General features: G+C 37.6%; 1 protein-coding gene across 1 annotated transcript in view; it reads right to left on the bottom strand.

Annotated features, from left to right (window-relative positions):
- Positions 1–593: 593 nt before the first annotated feature.
- DCP1B (decapping mRNA 1B) overlaps positions 594–25,336 on the bottom strand; it is a 39,118-nt gene continuing 14,375 nt past the window's right edge. Inside the window, exons 4-9 of the mRNA XM_056511175.1 lie at positions 17,430–17,496; positions 15,508–15,643; positions 11,952–12,080; positions 10,394–11,206; positions 4,181–4,429; positions 594–2,518 (exon numbers count right to left, since the gene is read on the bottom strand). Of these exons, the coding sequence (XP_056367150.1) occupies positions 2,438–2,518; positions 4,181–4,429; positions 10,394–11,206; positions 11,952–12,080; positions 15,508–15,643; positions 17,430–17,496 (1,475 nt within the window). The 3' untranslated portion in view covers positions 594–2,437. The remainder of the gene's footprint in view (positions 2,519–4,180; positions 4,430–10,393; positions 11,207–11,951; positions 12,081–15,507; positions 15,644–17,429; positions 17,497–25,336) is intronic.

Genomic DNA, 25,336 nt, shown 5'->3' with positions numbered 1-25,336 from the left:
ACACTGGAAGCCTCCAAGTATATTTGTGGATACAGCCTTTTCCTGAGACAGGCACTTCAGTTTGCAGTAGAAAGGGACATGGCTCAGTTCTACACTCCAGTATGACTCCAAGCCCAGTCTCCAATTCTCAAAAGCAGATTTTGTCCTCTGAGATGGAAACCTAGACAAGAAGTTTGGTTTCATTTCTCAACAGATTTCTCTCACTACTTTTCCTCTTCTGCTGTCAGGGTTTCTTTCTGAGCTTGTTCTATCTTCTTACCACTGCTGTTCTTGGTAAGCAGGATAAACTTTAAAACAGCACCTCAGTTCTTTAGCAACTACTTCCCACCACAATAGGCAAGTTTATGCCTTCTGAATAATCCCAGAAATCCCTTACAGTGCAGTACAGTGAGAGAAATCAAATTCTGCCAGCATTATTGGTGTAGATATAACCAGAAGAGAAGGCACTGAAAAGAAACCCTGAATTAGCTCAATCCTTGCCTGCTTTAAGATAAGCCTCAGCTTGTCAAGCAGAATGCCAATACTACAGTTTTTGTAAGCACCAGGAGTTAACAGATGTTGTAAAAAAATGCCTTTAATTTCTGTGAAATGCTCTGACAAGCAATAAATAAGAATGATTTTAACATTTCTACTTGCCTTCTAGTAAATAAAATATTTCCCCCATAAGTAGAAAATCTGTTACCAAGATAACTTGAGATGCTTAAGGATTATTTTTACCCACCAATTACAGAAGTTCTACATGTCAAATGAGGTCTTAACTATGTGTCCCCATCATCTTTAAATTGCACTCTGAGATGATCCAACATCACAGACACCAATTATCCATGTATTTAGTTTCAAACTCTTTTGTGTAGATTGCAATTTCTTCCACACCAGTTCATTCTGAAATAATACTAATTAACTCAGTAGAATCCCATAAATTATAAAGGCTATATAAATTATGAAGGCTACAGGATTAGAATTTACAAATATTTAAAGTCTGCTTTTCCCAGTATCTGCTCAACACATTTATTTTACTGAATCTGCAAGAAACATAAAGTAACATAATGCAACCAGAGTGTGACTGGCTGCCTACCAGTTACTTAGTGTAGGGAAACTCCAGCAGTTTCTTGGAGTTATTTGCTTATATGAATAAAGAAAGGAGCTCTTGACTTGTTATTTTTCTATGTATTTAGAGCCCTTCCCAATAAATGGGAGCAAATTCCCCCTACCCTTGCATGGGGCAGGAGCAACTGTTTGGCTCATTACAATTCTACTAATTGAAACCTGCAGCCAAATTGACACTAAAGAACTTTCACAGATGAGGCTACTGAGATGTGCTTACATCAAAGCTCACAGTAAAGAAGACTGAGTAATCATTCATGGATTACAGTTTGGGTTCTCTGCACCCACAGAAGAAATGCCTCCTCAGCAACAACTGTGTATTCCTAAACTGTAGCAAACTGGCATTTCAGCAGCAGATGCTAATAAAAATATACATAAAAATTCTTTCAATCATTTATTCTAGTTGATTTAAAGCCTCATGTGTCTTCTGCCAAGTGTAAAAACATTTTAGAGTCATACAAACTACATATATGGCCAATGGTGCAATAAAATGAAATCAGCACATCGTAGGAATTATCCATTTTTATTTTTTTTTTTAGAAATGGATCAATGAAATCATTGTGCTCCAGGAACACGCTTTAAAAAAAACCAATTACACCAGGTAGCATTCCCCTTAACAAATTTTCACATTGCTTATAATTATGCAGATTGGACCTGGAATAATAGAAACATGAATCCAGTGTCACCTCAGAGCTCTGTGACAACAAGTACATTCACAAACCCCCCACCCCTCCCAGTTCCTCGAACACCTGCAGAATCCCATTTCTACATCTAGCTAAAAATACTCTTGTCAAAATAGAAAAACATTTTCCTACAAAAATTTTGGGGGAAGTCATGACACCACTTCTAAACTGCTTCAAGACAAGTAAATGACGATGAGTTCCCGAAGCCTCCCGTTCCAAAATTTCAGTGGATTTTCACGTTCCTAAGAACAGTCCAACATTGCCACCATGTGGTCCCTGCTCAGGACGGCTCAGGGAAAACCAGGGACAAATACCTCGGCAACGAGTAACCAGGCTGCAAGTAAAAAAGGAAACTGGATCCTGAGAACGGAGTCCTTATGCCGGGAAACCAACTCTAAGTCTGGACCAGGGTAAGGAAAATAATTTAAGATATTTTGTGATTAATTCTTCAGCGTCGTGACGCTCCCCTCGCTAAAGGCACAATCCATTTCTGCTCACTTTTTTTTTCTCAGTACAGCATGTATTTGCCAACAAGGAAAATCTATGTATGCAAAATACCTAAGACCATTCATTTCTTCAAACATAATCATACTTGAAAATTTCAAAACCTTCTTCCTGGAGTTCAGGAAATTGATTTAAAAGAGAATCCTTCACACAGACTTTTTCATGGCTGCCTTCCTCACACTGAAGAGATATGCTTCATAAATAATGTTTAGGAAGTTGTCATCATTCTGAAAAACAAAACAGGTAATTGTTAGCAGGATAACTGCAGTAAGGAGATTAGAAGGTTATTCCATTTTATGGACCAGATACTTTAGCCTTGCTCTTTTTTTAAAAAGAGAACAATGGCAAAGCCCTTTTCTCCACTGAAGATGTGTTTGATTTCCCATGACTGCAGCTCAGTAAACAGCAATGAGTACACAGAATGAAGATTTTTTTCTAAACTCACAGTGCATTTAAATTGAGTCCAGTATTGTTACATAACTCAGTGACAATACTGAAGTTACAACACTGCAATTTGTCTTCTTTGCCCTCATTTGTCTATATAATGAATAATGAAACACTCTAGACTGTGATCCTACACTAAAATCCTACCTGGGAAAATCCTTGCATCTTGTTTATCTCTTTTAGGCTTAATGCTCCTAAGGGATGCTGCTGCTTTTGCTCTGATGTTTTAACTTTTTCCTTCTGGAGAACATTTTGCAAGAATGAGTCAGCCCACATTAAGAAAGAATCTTATAAGTAGCTCACATAAACATATGAGGATAATTACAATCAAGATAATATTTAAGGTAAAATTAGGCACATCCAAGATTGTAGTTTTATATAATGGAAAATGACAGCTAACAAATTGGCAGTGAACAATTTTCAGGTAACTCAGTTAATCCTATCTACCACCAAGAATAGCAGGGTTAAATATATATTTTACAAGTACAAAGTTCCAGAGGGTAAACCCCAATCTTCTTTGATTAATTTCCTCTTTAACTCCATGTATGGTTTTAATAGTATCCAGACACTCAAAGTATGTAAAGACAAGATAATGTGGTATTTTTTTAAGTCCCAAAATAAAAATACAGGGAAAAAATGGAGAAGCCCTCCAGCTTGTTAAAGACACTATTTCCTTCCTGAATTTATAACTTAAATAACATTTTAAGTAGCTTATAATGGTGACTTTTAATTTTATTCCAAAGCCTTACAGGCACACAGTTTTGACCTACAAACTGGACATGTTTCTCTGCTCCTTGTGCTCTGCAGCCAGGTCTTTAGTTATGCAATCTCTCTTCAACTTCTACTCTTCAGATATAACTCACACAGCAAGTCAAGGAAAAAAAAATTCATAATTATGCATCATGCCAGAGCATCTCATACATAACATTACTAATGCTTTGTAAAAATTAAACCTGAAAAACTGCAGCAAAAGGAATTTTATTCCATGTATTCTCTAGTTCAAATGCTAAACTGATTTAATATATATTCATGTTATCTAGCCCATATTTTAAAGTGGCTCGCACTCATCCTGCAATTTTAATCTCCCATCTGAATTCCTCTTACTGCTTACACACATCTCTGAAATATCTGGCAGCTAGGATAATCACCCATTATTTATCCTTAGCTAAAAATATAATAGATGTCTCTCTGGCTCATAGGCTGACCTTGCAAAGCTTTCAGTGATCTTTGCTCTTTTCCACCAAATTTATTACCTTTCCTGAACCCCAAATCAGATGCATTAATCAAAATGTAGTTGAGCCAGCAGCAGACCCTTGCACAAGCCCACCTTCCAAGATGTATTTAATTATTCATTCTGCCCTTAGACAGATCCAACAATCACAGGGCGCTGCATGGAAACGGGCAGCGGGGTTTGAAGCGGACTGGGAGAACTCTTGGCACTGTACCTGGATGAGGTGCAGCAGCGTTTCCTGCAGCTGCAGCTTGCTGATGGAGGGGCTGCTGGCCACGGCTGGCTCCGGGGCAGGCAGGGGCAGGAGCAGGCTGGCCGAGCCGGCCGCGGGCTCGGGGTTCGCTGCTGCCAAGCGCCCGCTGTCAGCGCCTTTGGGCGGAGCGGGCGTGGGCTGGCTGAACACCATGGGGGACATCAGCAGCGTGGGGGTCACAGTGGCAGGGATGCGCTGAGGAGAGATGACCTGTCCAGATAAAAACACAGGCATCAGTGGAAGCTATCTGCTCCATTGTGCGGGAAGGGGAAGGTGAGAACTGCAGAGAGACTGGCAGCAGGCACAGACTGCTGTGAGATCAATGCTGAGAGATTAACTCCAGCTCGACACCACCTCTAGGGTCTATTCCCAGATTAAAGGGTCTTCCATCCAATCTGAGATTACAGACATGGATTTTACCTTCTCATTTTACTTCAAGAGAGAGAAAACAAAACCATAGAGCCAGTGATTTAGCTAAAGATCCATAGCGAGCTCATGGCACTGTCAGAACCAGCACACCACTGACAAAATCAAAATGGCCTCAAAGAGAAATTTGATGCTGCAGCACTTCCCTCAGCATCCTAACCACACTAAACTGCACATCTGCCAAATAATTTCCACCTTCAAATTTTGCAGTGAATCTTGGAACTGTAAAACATGCAGAATTAGCAAATACTATCAGATATAATATTAGCAAATATTATCAGATGTAACACACAACATAACAAACTGTTAATTCACTCAGCTTGCAGACATCAGATCTCTCTCCAGGTAATTCCAGTAATAAACCTTAATCCTAATCAGCCATCTCCTTGCTATTCAAGTATTTAATCTTTTTAAAGAACATAGAAAGGAATTGATACAAGCTCACCAAAGCTCCTCCCTTTTGGACTAGAGCATGATTTATTGCTGCCATATTAAGGTAAAAGGCTACTGAATCACTTTATTCTATGTCCTGGATTACATTTCAATTTTGAAGAAAAATTAAGGTTAAGAAAATAGAAGTGAGGTTGATCTCTTAGGTATGCAAAACCACACAGAGTAGCATTAAAGAAAAGTCACATTTTTGTTGCCTTTCTCCTAGCTGTAATTGTTCTACCCAAGATATTTCTGAACAGTGTTTGTGAGACCACGATACAAAGAGAAATAGAAACAAAGAGGACTGAGATCTCATGATGTTTTATGGAAAATTTAAGGAAACAGAAACTGACTAAGGGTCAGGAAAGCAAGCATGCAACATACACCTAATGGAAAAATCTCTCATCTTTTCCCCCCCCAATATTTACCCAGTTCAGTAAATATTGTGTCTGTTTCTCAAAAGCAGAGTAGTACAAAACTCTTGACTACAGCTTTCTTCCAACCCCACAGCATGTAATCAAAACAGCAATCACCAGCTCTGTGATTCAGTCAGAGGTTCAAACTGACTGAAGGTTTGCACACCTATACTTGAAAAACATTCATTTTAGAAGAAAACCAGTGTGAGTCAAAGTGACATCCTTCTGTGGAGTGAGACCTTCAGACTCTGCACAGATCTTCTCCTGCCTGTGGAACATCAACTACCCCCAGATACTCATCCATGCTGCTGCAGCAACTTCTCTTTAATTTACCTCCAGAAAAATTGGCAGGGTTTGTTTAAACAAGATTATTCTTCCTAATGTGATTTCAAGAATGTGTATACAAAACTGCTCTACAAGGGCAAAAACCTCCTGCAAAGGGAAGGTTGGGATCAGCTGGAGGAGATAAAGTGTCCCACTAACACAGCTGAATCTACAGCAGACTCTGTCATACCCAGATAACATGGCCTTCAAAATCAAGAGACGTTTTTCTCATTTGCCCAAGGCAAACAAACAAAACCTGAGACAAACTGTGCCCTTAATAACAGACAGCTCCTCCTGACAAACACATGTTGTGGTTTAAAAGACACATGAAGAATGCCTTGTCTTCTCTGGATAGAAAGGTCTGTTAGGTAGGACATGCCAAGCATATGGAAACTATATGGAATGAGCAATATTGCCATCTGCTGGTGACACAGCCAACATCTACAGGGTACTGCAGAACTTCAAATTCTGACTCAGATGAAGAATAGAGTATATGTGTCTTTATTCAGTGCATAGCATTTATGTCTGTACTCAATGTTAGAATGTATTTTTTGCTAACAGCTCAAGCTCAAAGCTTCTGCCATTGAACAAACCTCTACATAAAAATCATGGATTTTTTTGGGGTTTGTTTTAAACATAAAGCAAAATTTCCGTCTGAGATTCAGCTCAGATCACCTTGAGTCACTGGGACAACTGACACCCACCAGAAAACAGGGCACTGATCTTGGCATTACCAGTGCAATTCCTGTACCACCATGCTTTTGCAAAAAGCCCTGTAAACGCTCTGTAGGGACACTAATAGCCTTTGGACCCATCTTCTAACTTTGAGTAACTTCTCACCAGTCATAACAGCCCTTCCAAAATTCTGTTGATCAACTTCTTACCCACAGAACCTGAGCTGCTTGTTCATCCATTCCCTCCAGCTGTCAGGTCAACACTTAAATCTCTGAGTCACTAATAACAGAGTAGGAGTCAGCCATCAGCTGTGCAGCAATGAAGTAAGAACAAGAAAAATGTGCAGAATAACTGGTGCAGTATCTAACACCCTTTCCCTGAAGCCCAAATGCTCACTGAGATATCAGCTTGGTGTTCTGTGTGGCTGTTGGCAGCTGGGTGACACCATAGCTGGCAAATCCACGTAACACCATGAACCAAGGAGTGCACTGCTATTCCACCTGGCACCTTCTGTTGCTTCCTGTGTGAACAGAATCCCAGGTGGATCAAGTGCTCCTCTGGAACATCAGCACCCAGTGGGTGCTGTGGGCCAAAAAATTTTTCAGAGGCATTGCTTAAAACTGAAAACAAAATTCTAAGAATGGTTCAGAAACTTTAAAGGCAGTTAATTAAAACAAAGCCGGCTACAACACTAACATTGCTTTATCTTTGAAGCTTAATTTAGAATATTCTAATTGATGTTTAGCTACAGAAACTGAAATTACTTTTTGAGACAAGTTAAATGCACTTATTTGCATTATACAACTGCATGCTGAAACTGCAGTCAGGACAACAGAGAAGCAGTGCTGAGATACACCAAAGACACTGAGTTTCATGCACATACTCAGAAGATTTAACATTATGTACAAAATACATTCTTGATGGAATAAAAGCTTCAAGAAATGCAAAAAATGAGCTGCAAGATATGCAGCCTTCTGAAGAAATGATAAAATTGTGTCTGGGTTATTGGAAGCACTTTTAAAACCATAATTCTGATTAACATAAACACTTTAGCATGCATGTATCTATAATCAGGATAACACATGCCTAACACTAAACATATCCCTAAAAGCCCACTGAGATGAATGTTTTTTTTATTGAATCTTAAGCACACATTACTCACTGTCTGCATAAGGAATATTTCACAAAACAGGGCTGGCACCAGACCAGGCTGAATGCATCCAAGGATTATTCTTCAGTTTTTCTTTTTTCCTTCTTCTCTTTTTTCCCCCATTTTTTGGTAACTGGTCTCTTCCTTTCCATGTGGGAGATCACGGTTCTTATACCATATGGAGATGCAGCAGAAGCCAATTTAAACTTGGACTTGTAATGTGTCAGTTGTGGAAAGGACTATTGCTTACATTCTCTTAGTGCTGCTGATGGATTTAGGGTGTTCCTTTAATCTGATTTTTCCAACAACAGACACTGCTCAGATATCTCTCTATCCCTGTCAGACTTTTGCTTTTTCTGTATGGTGAAGCATAGTAGGAGAGGCAATACCAAAAGACAAATAATTACAGAGAACAAACCTTTTGCTGCACTTGTTGTCAGAATCTGCTTTGATCAATTTTGCATGAGCATGTGCAGATATATTTGTGCCAATTCAATTTCACTCAAATATCTACTCTGCAGGCATGGCAGCACTTGAAGCCTCTGGTTTACTGCAAGGATAATACTATAAAAAGATTAATGTTGGTCTTAAAAGTAGTTTTTTATCTTCCAGGTTCTTTTTCAAAAGCAGGCATGTTTTGTGTGACTGATTCATGGCTTCCAAAGGAACAGAGTCCTTCCTTCATTTTTAGCCTCCCTGCTTTTGCTTTTGTGGCAATCTGCTGCACGTGACAGAGGCCACTCCTCCCAGACTGTGGAGCTTTATAGGTGTCCTAAACAATAATTAGTGACACTTTCATTATCATTTTTACTCTGTGCATCGAATCTCCAAATTTAATGCATCTAATATTGTGTTGATAGCAGCTGTGGCAGCCTGTGAAACCACTCCTAGACAGACTCAGTTTCCTTGTTCTGCTCACAGCAGTGCAAAGAGAGACTGAGAATCCCAGTTACTACCTTGCCCTTTTTTTTTTTTTTTTTTTTTTTTAGGCAAATTTTCAGCAATAACCACAGTTCCTTGTCCCAGAGAAGAATTTTCTTTTCTCACAAGCTGCTGTTCTACCTGTACTCAAGCAATCAAATTGTTGCAATTGCATTAGGCCAGACCTTGGGAATTGCCTTTCCATAGTGAAACTAATGCTGGCACCACTGTCTTTTTCATGTATACAACATTAAAGTCATTGGATATAGCATCATCTGCAGGAACTTTTAATCTGAAAAATATATCAGCATATTTCCTTATTTTTTATTCATGGAAACTGACTTACAATGTATAGCCTGGACTTGCCTCATTTCCCTTTTACCTTCATTATGTCCTCCCTCATGCTATCAGTACATCAGTACCAGTGAATCACACAATTTCTTACATTTAAAGCAGGCAAGTTCCATTCCCAGGAAAAAAAAAAATCTTTTTTTTCCTTTGGATCCTCCTTTTATTATTTAGCTCTCCACTGGAAAGTCAAAGTTACCATCTGTAAGCAACTGATCCTGAATAATTTCAATGACTAATCCCCAAAAAACTCTTTCATACAGATTCAAATCCTACTGCATTAATTAAAAGAACAAAAATAATGATGGCTATTTGCTGTATCAAATTAATATTCCTCCTACCTCTCTCATGGAATTAGAAAACTTGACCTGTCACAAACTTAGTGATGTGGTTCTTATTATTAAAAGACTTTTTCAACCTCTTCATGTATAGAACTTTCTAGCATGTTGAAATATCCTGTAGTTTTTCCATCAGGTTTTGACAGAATTAGAAAATAGAGAAAAAGAGAAAAACAGAATAAAACAGAAATACAAGAATGGAATAGTCCCAACAGAAAAGCAGCTTTTCAACTTTACACTGGAAAGGGGAATGCTTGGGATCAGTTACTTCTAGACTCCCACATTAGTCAGACTCCAGTACAACACAGCCTATCCACAAAAAAGGAAGATGAAAAGGGCTTAGATGCATTCCCAGACAGGACATGTAAAGACATTCTAGTATAGAAAATCCTACAGAAAATGAAGTTGCTAAAGACAGTAGTTGTTTTGGATGGGACATTTTGTAATTGCACATGTTGCTTTTCTGAAGAACATAAAAATGTACTCATGAGAGAGATACAGTTTCTTAACATAGCCTGAATTTTTAAAGACACCAATCTCACTTCCAGGATCAAAATAAACAGAATTTTTTAAATGTCATTCAGGCACAAGACCTTTTTTCAAAATAATACACAGCAAATTAAAGAAAAATAGCTAATGAATATCTAGAAGTAGCAGGTGAGGTACAAGATAACTAACTGACCAAGATAGAAATACTTTGAAAAGCTGCTGTTAGAAAACAAGGGACCTTTTAAGTATCTTTAGCAACTGGCATACAAATGAATGCACATCTACACAGACAAAGCTATGACTAATTTTGCAGAAAATAATTATTAAACTCAAAATATTACACTCAGTAGCAAGCAATTATACATAGCAGCCCAAGTATGGCAAGTGAAAACTAGGTGACTTTTCAAAGGGCTCTGGGATAACCCAACACTGCAGGATTTCTGGTCGTCATTGATGTCTAAGAGATGATTTTAGGATTTACAATATCACATCTTGGCAAATCAGAACTTACTCGATGTTGGGAAAGTATCACCTGCAAAATGAATCATGTGCAGCACACAGGAGGACAGTGAAGCCAAGAAAAACCTCAGAAAACATCAAGATTAAAAAACTGCTGGATTTGTATTTACTTATGATGAAGACATTCCCCATTTACCTGGAAGAGAGCACTCTGTTTTTCTGTGCCTGGAGCCTTTTCTATCCAGGAATCCAGTGGTTTCAGGGTACTGGTGTTCTGGGTAACAACTGGGAACTTGGCTGCCAACGTTGGTCTGCTGGATACGTGGAGCTGCTGTTCTTGTTGCACGATCTGGAGTTTTTTCAGTAATTCTTGAGGTGAAATCACCCCAGAATTGGCTGTTTGATTGCCAGAGAGAGGAAGTGGCTGTCTGGGAAGTTTGGATTGTTCTTTACCCTCTAAAGTCTGGCCTGGTAAGGACCCATTGAAATACACCAGAGGGGGCTGGCTCATGTTATTTACTGGTGCTCCAACAGGAGCAGGAGTCCTGCTGAACACGGACACTGTTGAGTTCACAGCTCCCGTGGCACTGGGGTCCACTTTAGCCACCGACCCTGACTGACTTTGCAACTTGTGCAGTAAGCTCTGGGTGCCAGCAGCGTCCTGAGCCCCGGCTGCCACGCCGTGGGAAGCCACAGGCTGGAAGAGCCCCGTCAAAGTGTCCCCCACGCGGGGGACATTGCCGTTTTCACAGAGGCGGCTCTCGGGGAACTCAGCCAGGGGATGGAGCTCTGTGCCACGCACCATGAGCTTCTGGATGGCGGGGCACAGCTGCTTCTCCGCGCAGGGGGAGTGTCTGCTGGGCTCCTCGTAGGACAGCGAGCGAACCACACCCTGCCTGGCAGGCAGGCTCTCCTGGTGCTGCTTGTTCAGCGGCTCGCAGCCATCGGCCTTGTCCTGTTTGCCAAACAGCGCTGTCAAGGACAGGTGCTGGGGCTCAGGATCCACAGCCTGTGAAAGGACAGAGGAAAAGACTAAACATAGCTCCCTTATGCAGAAGTTACATTGAGTGGTGACAATATTTAACCAGCAGAATTCAATGAAAAGCTGAGAAAACTGATATGCTCTTTTTTTCCCCCAAGAGGATTTTTAATATTTTTGTCACATAGGAAGGGCAAGAAGACTGTTGTCAAGCTGCTAATGTGGGAGAAAAATCAGCAAATCTGAGATATAGCAGTGGCTTTGCTTTAAATAACATGAAAGAGTCATCTTCTTTTACAGCCATCAGTACAATATTAGTAAGAGACAGAAATCTGCCTGTGTGTGAAGTAGAGCCACTTCTTGTGCATCTGCTGGTCACAGCTGAATTCAATTTTTATGATTTTGCAGTGTGATTTGGCTTGAAAATATACCCAGAGAATTTTCTTTATTTACATTATTTCCCCTGAAAAAACCCAAAACAAACAAAAACCCACAAAAAGTGTGGTCCAGCAATTGACTAGATCAGCTTGTGATCAAAACAGCACCTGAAATTTGAAAGACCAGTATTTCTTTGCTGCATCAGGATAGTGTATCTGTAGTTTATGTTTCCACATAATATAGTGGGGGTTGGGGAGCTTATACAAACCAGATTAGTTGTGCTTTAAAATCATTCCTTACAGTGGTTCCATCTCAAATTCTTGCAGTGACCTTCCAACTCAAATCGATGTTCCTGTTATTCAGTGCAGCAGCAGTCAGAAAACACCACAGATTTTACCTTGCTCTGCTGGGAGATTCTCTGATGCTGATTCTCACTTGGCTTCACTGGAATGGGTTTGATTAGGTTGGGGTTGCTATAGATTGCAGAGGAACTGGTTATTTGTTTTGGCTCTGAGCAGGTCTTACACTGAAACATAAAAAAAGGATTTATTAGTATGTATGACAATATCTTCTCTGTTAGTTTCCAACCACAGTAAAATACAGACATAACCAGGTATTCAATAACCAAATATACTAACTGCAGCACTGATGATGAAGTATTATGCTATTAGAAGAACTGTAGCAGCTGAAACTTAATTTTCTAAAACCATAAGACATATGTAAAACTGAACATTTGATTCCAAGATTCCCCTTGTATGAGGCTTCCCTCTAATTTAAATCTCAGTACTCTTTTTGGCCTTCTGCTTTTCCTGCACTTCAAAAGCATAAAATACTTTTTAAAAGCACCTTAAAAATCAAGCAACAGACATGCTTTTCCTGCATCCAACAGGCAGCTAGAAGTAGTTTAGATCCATGAAGGAAAAATGTGCCCATAAAGATAATTTAAAATGCATTCATCAAAAAGGAGAATTATAACTCAAACTCTTTTACGTAAATCTTCATATGGTGGGAACTTGCAGGATGCATACACATGCACAGAAAAAGTAATTAAAGATTTAATCAATTTGTAGAATTGTTTGTCAGTTTGGACAGATCCTACATGGACCAAAACTGCACCTCAGTAAGATTAAATAGCATTTTTTCCCCCCCAAACAGTTCTCTTTCTAATGATGCTGCCTTTTCTTCAGCATAACTTCTTATTGCTATTTTTCAGCATAACTTTTTGGGTAAAAAGCACATAAGCTTTTTCTTTAACACCATGAATAACATACTTTTGAATATTTCCCAGAGAGTTCTACAGAATTTTAAATAATACCCTTATTTCCTCAGGATATTTTAATAGGTTGAATTCTTCAGAAACCTTAAGTACCTTAGATTCCACTGTCATACTCTGCATGATCACAGAACTAAGCATATAAAAATGAGGTGAGAAACAGCAGTGTTTAACAGAGTATAATATGCTATATGAGCATATTTTAGACCAAATGAGCATCAGCACACACAAGAATGACATTGACCTGACTTGGTATCATTGCTGTGACTTGATAACAAGGCTAGTAGGTTGCTATCTAACACAGAAGCACATGGAAGAGAAAAGAAGTCTGTGATGATATCAGAGGATTCTATAACTGTTGGAGCTCAGAATATAAAGCCATTTTGGCAGATGGGGAGCATGGCCTTGCTGATGAGTAGGTTGGGAGCACTGGAGTGGCATTTTAACCAACTGTCAGGTAGACAGGTAAGATATCAGATGCTATTATCAACAAAAAGTAGAATGAAAGAAATGCCACCATGCTCTTTAGTGATGGAACCTGAGAGTCCTCACCAGCTACAGCATTTGGCAATTACTTTGCCTTGCTTCACAGGTCTGTCCTGCTCTGTGTTGTGAGATTCATATTCCACCTGTACAATATGAAGCTGAAAATGCTAAATGCTGGGAGAACTGTGCAGCACAGAGTTAAAGCCAGAGCTTGTCCTGCAGTACAAGGCAAGGCACAGTGGTTAAGGAAAAACCCATTTTGTCATGCTTTGTTCTGTACCCTTGCAACTCTTCAGCTGGTTTTCTCCCTGGCTGTCAGTGAGAGATCAAGAAAGGCAAGTGTATAAGTACATTTGAATAAAAACAACTCAGTGGTTTAGCATCTTAAAGCTCCATTAACTCAAAAGGGAAGGGAAAGCTACATATTTTATTTTTCATGTAATGCAACCTCCAAATGTGTAGCATAATCTGGGAACAAGATATACCCTTAAAAATTAGTTACACTCTTAAAAATTAAGCAAAATTACTTAAAAGTTTTGAAAATTGATGCTCTTATTCTACAGCTTCTAACACTTTAAAACACTCTTCACTGAATAAACACAGAATTCAAAGAAGAGAGCAACATATTTCATAACTAATTTCAGCACATCAGAATGTAAGTAATAAAACATACACTGACAAGAAAGTAGATGTCATAAACCAGTCAAAAAGCATGACTGCTCTGAAACATATTGACAATAAATAGAAAAATGGTTGTCATTGCCTTTATTTATCACACCCTTTTGAAATTTATATTACTAGCAATACAAGAAATCACACACATCCTGTTCATAAGAGGTCAGGCATTCCTAGCACTCAAGTCCAAGATGAAGATGAGAAGGAAGTTTTCATGTTATTTTTTTATGTCCTTGGCAATCCCTTAAATGCAGAAAGATTAAAGTAAGAAGCAAATCTGCAAAAGATTCTAAAGGGAAAAGAGTCTTAAAAGCTATTATTTAAACAACAGATTTTCATCTCCTTTGTCTTGATTTCTGTGTGCTAATGCAGAAATGGAAGGTAACATCTTTTAGATTTATCACTGTCTTTTCACAAAATCTGGAGACAGCCTAATATTTTTCCAGTTTTCCATCTGCAGTATTTTTAAGCTTATCTAGTGAGAACCTCTCAAACATTTCAGAATATCTCAAATCATATTATCTGATGCCAAGATTAGATACTGATTCAGTATTAAAATATGGGAAAAATACCAGGTTTTGGAAGCATTTGTCTACTATAATACATTAAATCTCTACTACAGAAAACACAAAGGCCCCAAGCTTCAACAGCAACTATACACAATAAAAAGGGCTCCATTTCACCCTAGCTCAAATAGTTTGACATCATCTTTCTGAGGATTTTATTAGTAGCTACATTTCAGCAAAAATAAACTCAAGAAATTTAAGGAGAGAAAAAGTTAAGATATATGCACATTTCCAGACTCTTATGGAACACTTAGGAGTTCTATTATTGCATGACAGCACATAAGCAATACAGGAAAAAGCAGCAGGAACCTGCAGGCTCTGTAACAATTTGCAGCTTATATATGGATAGTTAAAATTATTAGATTTTTATTCCCCAAAGTAAAACGTTTTTGATTGCTCAATAATAGAGAACATTATTAGTCCATTAGTTACTTCTTTATTTAGAAGCCTCAGAAGACCAAAGCAGCACACAGGCTGGAATCATACTACATTTCAACCTTTTCATTTCCTTCCATTAGTGCCTGAAAGAAGCTAACAACCACAATTAAAAGCAGTAACTTCACTGTCAAAAGCCTCCTGAACCCAGTCCTTTGTACAAACCACAGAAACTATCACCAGGTAAATACTTCACTTGGAAAGAGGGCAGAGCTTGCAGGTGCTCCTCAATAGGCACAGGAGCTCTTAAGGGTCAGAATGAAAGGCAATTTATACTTGCTCTTATCCTCTACCATTCAACAAATAATCAATCATATCCACATTCTCCTTCCAGAACTTGTTACTGACAGCATTTATTTCTTTGGAGTTTTTAGCAAATTCTGTCAAAACTTTTTTTACCAGCCACTTCTACACCAAATGAGAGAGCACACTGTCCAAAATCCCTCTGAGTAGAACTATTCAAACCCCAAAATCAAACCTTTTATGTTTCATAAGGTAAAGCTGGGAGCAAGTCTCACCTTGGTATACTCATCTTTGGCCTTGGTAAGCATCCTTAAGATATCCACTTCTTTGTTATTAGCAGAATTCATGATCATGGGGGACACTCCTGATCCTGTGCCCTGCTGTGCTTTGAATTGTTCCTGCTGAGTTAGGCTGAAAGGTGGAGGATAGATGAGAAAAAAAAAAGTACAAATAAAATGTAAAAACCACAACTACTGTACAGTACTTCATTGTAACTCAAATATTTGTCTTTCCCCATCTACTGTAAAATGTGCAGTAAAAAAATCATTATTAAAAGATCTTTATAAAATCATAGTTTGACATGAGATTGATTAATTTCCTCCAATCTTGAACACACTAGACCATAGAATAAAATTTCCATAACTGAGTCACAATTTCTATACCCAGAAGAAGCAGGGAATTTATAGTGTTATTCAGTTCTGCTGGTGGTGGAGGATGGCAAACACACACAAATCAGGCATTAAGTACTAGCAAATGACCAATTTCCTGCCCCAGCTGTTTTATTATTATTGTAGAATGCTGAGAATTAAAACACACAGCCAATTGGCTGAGCAACAGGGTATTTTTTATCTATATGAAATACTGCTATTATAACCACTACACATGGTTTACATTTGCATGAATCCTCTGAAAACTAGGTTTTATTGTAGTAAATTACCAGTTTGAGAGCACCTAATCACCACCAACTGAAACTGGAGCTAGTTAACTAAAATGAGCTGTCAAAAACCTGGGTTTCCTAGGGTTCATTGTTTATTTCTGTAAATCCATCCCCATCAATTATTTCTTGGGTCACAGCTGACTCATTTTAGAGCTGTAGGATATACAGTGAAACCAATAAACCCCACTGAACAAAACCTCACCAGTGCCACAGTCTGTGTTTCACACTATTTTGTCACTGCAGAATGAAAAGCAGCAGGTAATACTGAAAAAAAAGAATATATGGAGGAAAGATGACTACCTTCCCATCCAGTATTTTATCACAAATCTTATCTGGTGTGTCTAACCTCATATACCACAGGCAGCTGGAATAGCCAATGACTGCCTGTTCCTACCCAGCTCCTTTACTACATCCTTCACATTGCAGCACCAAAAGATGTAGATGTTAATGAAATCTGTGTGACTTCAGCTCCTTCCTTCTCCAAGCAAACATGAAAACCTGCATGACACAGTCCTAAGAAAATGGGCCCTGCAAATCGTGCAGAAGAATGAGCCCCATCCATCCTGGACATGAGAAGAAGAGAGTAATACTGAAAAAAAATGCCCATATGACATTCTTAGTTAAAATACAGCTGAGAACACTGTTCTGTGTGAAATCTTCACCTCTGGCTGGACTGCAAAATTAAAGTTTAACATGTATAAAAACATATTTTTATGTGCACTAAAGCAATGACTTTAAAGCTAATTGAAGTCTTGCTTTCAATGCCAAAAGCAAAGTGAATTTTGTATATATTGCTAAGAAATGAGGAAGCAGAAATTCAGCCATGATGTACAAACAGGACAAAACCCACAGAAATTGTATTAGTACAGTATGCCCTAATGATATCCTGCACTTACTTTGATAGAAGAAGAAGAAGAAAAAAAAGGCAACAATATTAAAAAATAAAATCTCCTCAAATTGGAAAATATATTAAACCCCCAAAGAATACAATTCTTCAAAACAGATCTCTGAGTCATTAGGAAATAAATCATATCAACTGGTACACTCTGATGTAGCTGGAGAGCTGCACTACAAATTAGGAAAAATTACTGCAATACAGTGACTTATTTATGAAATGCAGCCATGACACTTGCAATGAAGTTTATAAATACAAGTTTTAACTAAAAAGGTGTGATAATCCTAAAAACATAAAATGTGCATTGTATGTACAGAAAGACATACATAAAAAAACCACAGAAGTCTTGTTTACCCATCACTTACTTTTTCATGAGCTCTGCAATTCTTTGGCATTCTTCCTTATCATAAAACCAAATCCCATATATGGACACTGTAAATGCACAACAAATACAAACTATGAACATCTTCTCAAAAAGCAATTCTACCTGGTAGATATTTAAATGTGACTTGTAAATGAATTTCAGAATTTATTTCCATTTTATGTTTTCTCCATGCAGAAACACAAAATGACACCTCAGATCCCATAAAATCAAAAACTATCAAAGGCACATCTCTAAGCATGTAAATTACAAGCTCTTAAATATTCAGTTAAGGCAAAGGTATTTCATCCTTTTCTTCAGAACACTAAACCAGAGGGGTTTTTTCTTTAAAATCTTTTTCTCTGTCCTTTATTTTGGTTGTCATATCCATTTGACTCCACTGCCAGCACACTGCAGGGAGCATTGCACGCAGATGGAAGTAGAAAAATGTGTTTAGTTTTCAAACAATGTTCAGATCTATCTTATAGAACATCAAAGTTGGTGGAGTAGGATGAACATACCTCTGCCTCCCTGTAGATTTGCTGTAATTCTGCCCATTTTTCAACAGGAGATCCTGTTAATTCCTCTTCCTTCCCTCCCTAGAATTGTCTCTTCACCTTACCAAAAATTGGCAGTTCCTACCATATCTTCAAACATAGTGGTGGCTACATTTCATTTGAAAATGGATTTCATTTGAAATGGGTTGAGCACCTGTTCAAAAACAATTACAACACTGACCTGGATGATGTAATATTTCCTAAAATTAGGAGAGTCCAAAAGCAATAACTCCTTCAATTCCATAGAGCCAAACCCGTGGCATATGAAGTGTACCTTGGCTTTGTTAATGTTTGGAAAGAAAATGAATGTAGAGCTGCTTGCAAGACACAAGTATAATATTTTCTCCATTCCCCTCCACCACATTTAAAGCTGTGTGTTGTCTTCTATAGACCTAAAAATGGCCCCAACTGTTTAATACATAGCACATTGGCAAAAAGTTTAAAATATCCCACAAAACAGACATCCTGTAAACATACAAAAATTAGCTTTTAAAGTATATACTGTCCTTTTTAAGATTATTGAAAAGTGTGATGATTTCTATTACTCACCTAAAAAAGGCATACAACATAATATGCACCACTGCTTCTACAAGTGTGCAATGTAAGAGCTGAACTGCACAAGTAATCTCAGGTTTTTTTTTAACATAAATATTAAAATATGCATTTAAAATATGCATTAATATTCTAACATATTCCAATGGGTGTTCAATAATAAATTGAGGACCTGTAGAAAAGTGTGTGAACAACTCATAAAGTTCCAGAACACCAACCTGTTATGGTAAATTCCACATCTTTCTGATGAAACACATTTGAAAACGTGCCCAAATCACAAGTGACTCCATATTCTTCAATGCAACAGCACAGCAAGCAGACTGAGAATCTCAGACAAAGTAAATTAGTTTTAATCTGGATTCTTATTTTTTAATAAAAGAATCTCCAATGGAGATGAGTATTGATGAACTTCTGGCCATCTGCTCCATCTCAAATTTTTTTTATGTCTACCACAGCTGGTGGCACTATCAATTATGCAACACAGGTTGGACAGCTTCACCTTTGCCCAGTGGAACAGACATGTCACAGACTATTTATGAATATCTAATAAATCTGAAAGCTGACAGTCCCTTGGAAATGCCAAACTGCTTCTGGCCATTAGAAGCTGAAAGACTCAAACTGGCTTGCTTCTGCTGTTGATTTACCTCATGTCAGTGACAAACACAAGTGATAATCAGAATAAATGACCATCTCAGATTTTACAGAACTATAACTAATATTTTGAAATACAATTGCAACAAACCTATTCAAGTCACAGAATGAGGACACTGGGTCTATGCCACCAAACCACACCACCACCCAACAACACAGCCCATCTTAACTCCAGTTTTAAGTCAGGACACTGAAGATCCAGAGGCCTTTAGCCTAGAGTTTAGCTGAACTTCAAATCGACCCACATTTACTTTTGTGCCTTGGTTAAATGGTATTTTCAACCCAAATTAGGAAGCACAGCTGAAAGCAAGCAAAGACCAAAGCCCAACATCCTCTGAGCTTAGAGCTCACCCAGTCAGTGGTGAAATCTTTCAGAAGTGGGCAGTGCCACTGTTCTTCCTTCCCTGCTCTCCCCTGTCCAGAACAGATAAACACTTGAAATACACTGAGAAGCAATCCCTGAGCTTGTGGCAGGATAACATACCCTGAGCTCTTTCTTGCATGTGAGAATAAGGGACCAGTGAGAACACAGCAACTTGTGGAAATCTGATTTACATGGAGTAACCATGGCATAAATTCACACTACAGTACTATATTCTGCTATAATCTGTATTAAAAAGAAAAAAGTGTAAATAGTAGTAGTAAGAATAAGTGTTAATGGCTTGCATCTTGATTAATGATGAAGAAAAAAATTTTAAAAAAATTCTCATGTGTGTAGCAACACATAAAACCCCAGAACCTGGCACACTCACAGACACAATACAATTTCACTGCAAGCTTTCCACCAGCATGAAAACACTGCCTATTTTATCAGGATTAAACATAAACAGATTACTTTTATCTGCCTTCCCACTCTGTCAGACTGTTTGACAAAACAGAATTCCAGATCTAAGTATCATTTGTAGAATGGTAATTTCATGTTCATGCTAAAAATGAATCATGAAACATCAGAGACACAAAGCAAATTTTTCTACTGCCACACAGAAGAGGAAATATTAAGGCATTTTTAGGCCCAGCTTCAACCATAAAGTTATGTAAGAAGAGATTATTGTGAAAAACAGAAAAAAATAAAATCAAAGTCAAGTAATGAATTGATGACATTAAAAGAAGTGCCAAAATTGCAACGTTGTTAACAAGATTACACAGAACTATGACATAATTCAGCTATGAAATCAAGAAGACCCAATTAACATTGAATGGGAAGCTCAATAAGTTACTTAAATAAACTGACTGAAATTATTAATTATTAAGGGTATCAGTCTTCAGAACTTTTAAAATTTCTAAAAGGCAGGCTGCTAATAAATCAAAACTGAAAAATTTTAGCAAAATTTCTGAAGCTCCTTTAATAGCTCAGTGTTTGAATTTCAGGAAGGACACTATTTAAGTTTTAAATCACGACTTCAGACCAAATTTGAAAGCTTCCGCCTTACAATTTTCATTTTTTGGCTACGGATTTCTCCTGTCCTCACAAACACTAGAACACTTGATACTATTTATAAGCAGAAGCTGACAGCTGCTGTCTCCCAGAATTATAGATAACAATTTCTAACCTCTCAATATTTGAAACATTAATTTAGTTATTAAGATAATACAGAATTCCTTATCAACTTCAATCATTCGTGTTAAGTATTCTGTTAAAAAGAAAGGCATTGTCTAGGGTTTTGGGGTTTTTTTCCCTCTTAATTATTCCAGCAATTGGATTTTTGCCTTCTGGATAGACATTTCCATTATCAAAGCTTTTGTTTTGGTGTACCTGTAACGTGATTGTTAAGGTATTCCTCCACAGACTGCACAAAGTCTTCAAGCTTAGTAAAAACAGGTACAGAAATAACTTCTGACTAAAAATTCTCCTGTACCTAGGAACTGTTTTATACTTGCTGGTATTAAAAAATAAATAGTTTTTAAAAAATCTTAATTTTTTTTGTGTTTTATTCTTGATTTTGTGCTTCTTGAGGTATTTTGCTCTATGTATAGTCTAGACTCTTGCTCCTGAATATGTAAATCCATATTTGGCTCTATTAAAAGAAGTTTCTGTATCCATGTCTTGCAAGGCAGGCAGACACCTTTACGTCTCTATGTTTAGGACTGCAACAAGGGAAAAAGATAAAAAAACCTGCAGCACAGACAGCTGCACACTATCCTGGAAAGCTGAATTCCATCCCAAGGATGTTATGCAATGACACACAAGCTGTGAAATGTCATCTGAAGTGGCTGCACTGGCTGTGTGGGCTTCATTTCTCAGTGGCTGAGTTGAGATCCTAGACCTGCCTGCAAAAACACCAATCATCCCAATCCAAGTAAGAAGTGTTTTTGAACATATGAACAATAAATGCACTGGAAAAATTTGGGTGGAGTAATTCAAGTCAGACACTCCATATTTAATTGGTCTCTAATTGTAACTACTCTGCCCTAGGATCTCAGTTTGTGGAAAGGGAAGAATAATATTTCTAATCTGAGCAAACTAAAACAGTTCCATTTGTTCATGAGTTATCAGCTATTATAGTGATGATTACTGAAGAAAACAACAATAAAACCCAATAATTCTGACTCTAGTGCAGAACTCCAGCAGCACATAACAAAGCAAGTGACCCATGCATGAGTAATGAGGAAAAAACCAGAATATGAGTAGCCTCTCAATGTGAACACAACTCCAACTGTTTGATAACTGAAACAAAGTCCATATTGCAAAAGAAGTCAACCACACAATATAAAGTTCCATAAACAGAGACATTGCACAACTAGCCTTAACTTTGGTATTTCCTAGTTAGGAGTAAAGTTCTTTTAGCTCTAAACAGGCTTTAAGTTCTTTCAAATACAAAATTTTGCTCTTTAGATACTTAAACTCAAAGCACTAGAAAAAAAATTTCAATTGTATCTTATTATACCATATTGATAGAAATGTGGCTCATCAACAGAACCGGAATTTTTAGGCCTCTTCCTTCTCAGCATTGTGCAAAATGTTTTAGGTAAAAGTATTTGCTTCTAAATAATGGAAATTCCTCTCTGGTTATATTCTGGTATTTCTGGAAATTTTTAAAGAGAAGTCGAAATTTTAATGATTTCTCAGGCATAAAAATGTCAATAAATTGAAGCAAAGTAAGAATTTTTCAAACAACAAAATGTGCATTTTTATTATGAGCTTAACCTAAATTCCTAAAAAACTCTACCTGTTAAATTATCAGACAATTGTTCTTTCATTTAAAGGTTGATAAAGCTCCTGATCCACTTATTTTGAGAACTGTTAACAAAGACAGGGAAGAGGAAGGCTTGGTATTTCCATTATCTCAAATGTTTAAAATATTATGTCTGAACAAGCAGCCTACCAAAAAAAGCCCAAAACAAAACAAAACAAAACAAAACAAAAAAACACCAAAAAATCACAACCAAACTAGTTGTTAAAGGAAAAAGAATCCTACTCAGAGACACATTAATGCAAAGCAATGATTACACATGGCTGTTTTTCAGTTCAGTTGAGGAGGGAACTGTTTAAGCAACTTTACTAAAAAAAAAAAAAAAATCCAGAACAAAATATGCAATAACAAAACCCCCAAAAATGAAAAAGCCCCTCCAGACCCCTTCCCCCAAAAGCAAATGGTTTGAGAGTGGGCAATGATTGGCAACATTACTGAAATCAAGAATAAGTTCCTCACCACCATCTGTTTAGTTGTGCTTGGAACTATGCCTTAAAAATCAAGATAAAATTTTTGTTAATAGAATGAACCCTGAAATATTCCTACCATAATCTATTAGTTGTGAAAGTTGGGGGACCAATTTGCAGACTTCCAGCCAGAGCCAGCAAATATTTCTGGTTTCATGAGGCAAAAAAATGGGACAGCACAGACATGGTGGATGGTTTAATAAATCATATTTGTGACTCTACTGTGAGAGACTGACTTCAGGCAGATTTTTTAATCCAAATTTATCAGAAACTTTTATGAAGAAAAATCAACTGTGTAGCAATCCAACAAAATAAGGTCGATGGAAAGCCCCCTAGATGGCCTCAAAGCTGAAGTTCTGTTAGTACTGCAGGAAAATATAAAGCCCATTGATCCACTTATTTCCATAAAGCTCAGCAGATACAAGAGTCCATCAGCAGGTTCTTTACTTTTTTTTGGAAAAGAGCCCAAATGCAAACTGTATTTGCAAGATTTCCCTTAAATATGCTTTCTGTTGATGCTACAAGAAATTTTTAGTCATGACACAGGAATAGCATCTATGTTATGATCCATCTGGCTTAGAGGATTTATTTTTTTCCCCCACACCACTGGTTTTCCAGTCACACCTCCTGCCATTGCATCATCAGTTCCAAAAAATTTTTAAATCATGATGGTGCATGACACTGAAATTAAGGCAGGAAGGCTGTAGATGCCAGGCTATCAATTTCTTAAATAACAAGTTGCTCTTAATGAATACTTTTTCTTATAAATAGGCTCTCTTAAATAACAAATGGTTCCTGTTACTATTTCACAATAGACTTCCAAAATGTCCCTGTCAGACGAGAGCTCCATGAGCTAAAAACTACATCCAAATATCCTCAGTCAACACAAGCAGGATTCCTGTGAAATAAAACTCCATCAGAGAAAGGCTTACTGGAAAGCAAATGCAACTCCTCAACACATGAAATGATTACTTTTTTTTTTTTTTTTTTTTTTTAGCTGACTTGTGATCTATATTCTCTGCCAACTTTCTAAAGCAAACAATAAAATATGTTGAAATGAAGCCAGGACCTGATCTACAGAAATTACCTGAGCAAAACACAACAATGCCTTACACAAATCTAGGCTAAATATAAATCCATACTTTCCATCAGCAGAAAAGCTTATACTAACAGAAGACTATCACAAGTGGAAGAGGTTAAACTAGAAACTTCTTGATTCTGTGCACTTCACTCCTACCTAGTAACAAAAAAAGAAAAATCTGCTCAATCAAGAAGGGGACAACACAGCTTTTCCAACCTGGAGACAACAAAAAAATTGCTTTTATTGGAAAGAACAGAAAGGAGGGCTACCTTTAGTATCTCAATTTCCAGCCTTTTTCTTTCCACTATGTTAAGCAGCAGCTTCCGTGTGTTTCTTGTGGAGTATCTGGGCTTCCAGCCCCATGGGGAAAAGCTGCTCTGCTGTCTGTGACACACACAGCTGCTAGAGGACTCACCAGGGTTCTCACATCCAGGTTTTCATTTATAATTTAGTCCAATCTAAGAATATGTTCTCAATTATTTTTAAAGTGCATCTCTGAGGTACCTGCCAAAGGTACACCTCTAATTCCACAGCTATAGTTAAGTTCAAGGTCAAACTGTTTTCCAAACTCTGACAATGCCATTTTCCTGTACATTAGAAGAGAGGGGGGAAAAAAGAAAAGACTATTTTAACCTCAAATAGGTGTTCAATAGCATGTAATTTTTTTCCTGAAACCTGAATTTTTACTATAATCAGTATGATGAGCTGTCACTCCAAATGGTTTAACTCCTACAAAACAATGAACAGCTTCAGAAAGGGCTTCATGAGGAAAATAAGCAACCTTAACTACAGATGATGTTTCTAATTTTGACTGTTGTGATCTCATCTCTTACTTCTCCACTGCATACCTTCAGATCCTAAGTAATGGAAATACATTTGCAGATCTGGACTAAGTTCTTAGCCTGCAACAATAAAAAGTCTGAGTTACTTGTATATCCTTCTTGTAACAAGAAACATGTAAGAAATACCCTAAGATCAAGAGATCTTAAACTCTCCATTTTTGAATTTTTCAGTTATATACTCTATAACAACATCATTTAGGATATGCAGTTGTTTCATTTTCCCTCCACCATCTCTAATTCCAAAATGCTTAGAAAAAGAATTTTAGACATCCACATAGAAATAGGCAGAAGTCAACTGTTCCTCCTGAGATCTCAGTTAGTTGATATTTACAGCAAATCTTATGCATTTCCTTTTATTGCTTTGCCACAGCCTGTTAACAGGTTATAATCCACACATTAAAGAGCTCTCCACTCATCTGCAGCCATTCCTTCTCTTGCACTCAGCTGCTACACTGCCTTGAGTAACATCTGCTTGTCTGTAGAGCTGCAGACAGAAACTTTGCAGTACAATTCTTAGCAATATAATAAGATTTCACAGGCACAGAAAGGACTTCCACTGTTCTCACAGAA

Source organism: Oenanthe melanoleuca, chromosome 1A (assembly GCF_029582105.1).
Source record: "Oenanthe melanoleuca isolate GR-GAL-2019-014 chromosome 1A, OMel1.0, whole genome shotgun sequence".
Classification (NCBI taxonomy): Eukaryota; Metazoa; Chordata; class Aves; order Passeriformes; family Muscicapidae; genus Oenanthe; species Oenanthe melanoleuca.
This window is presented reverse-complemented; position numbering and strand designations above follow the sequence as displayed.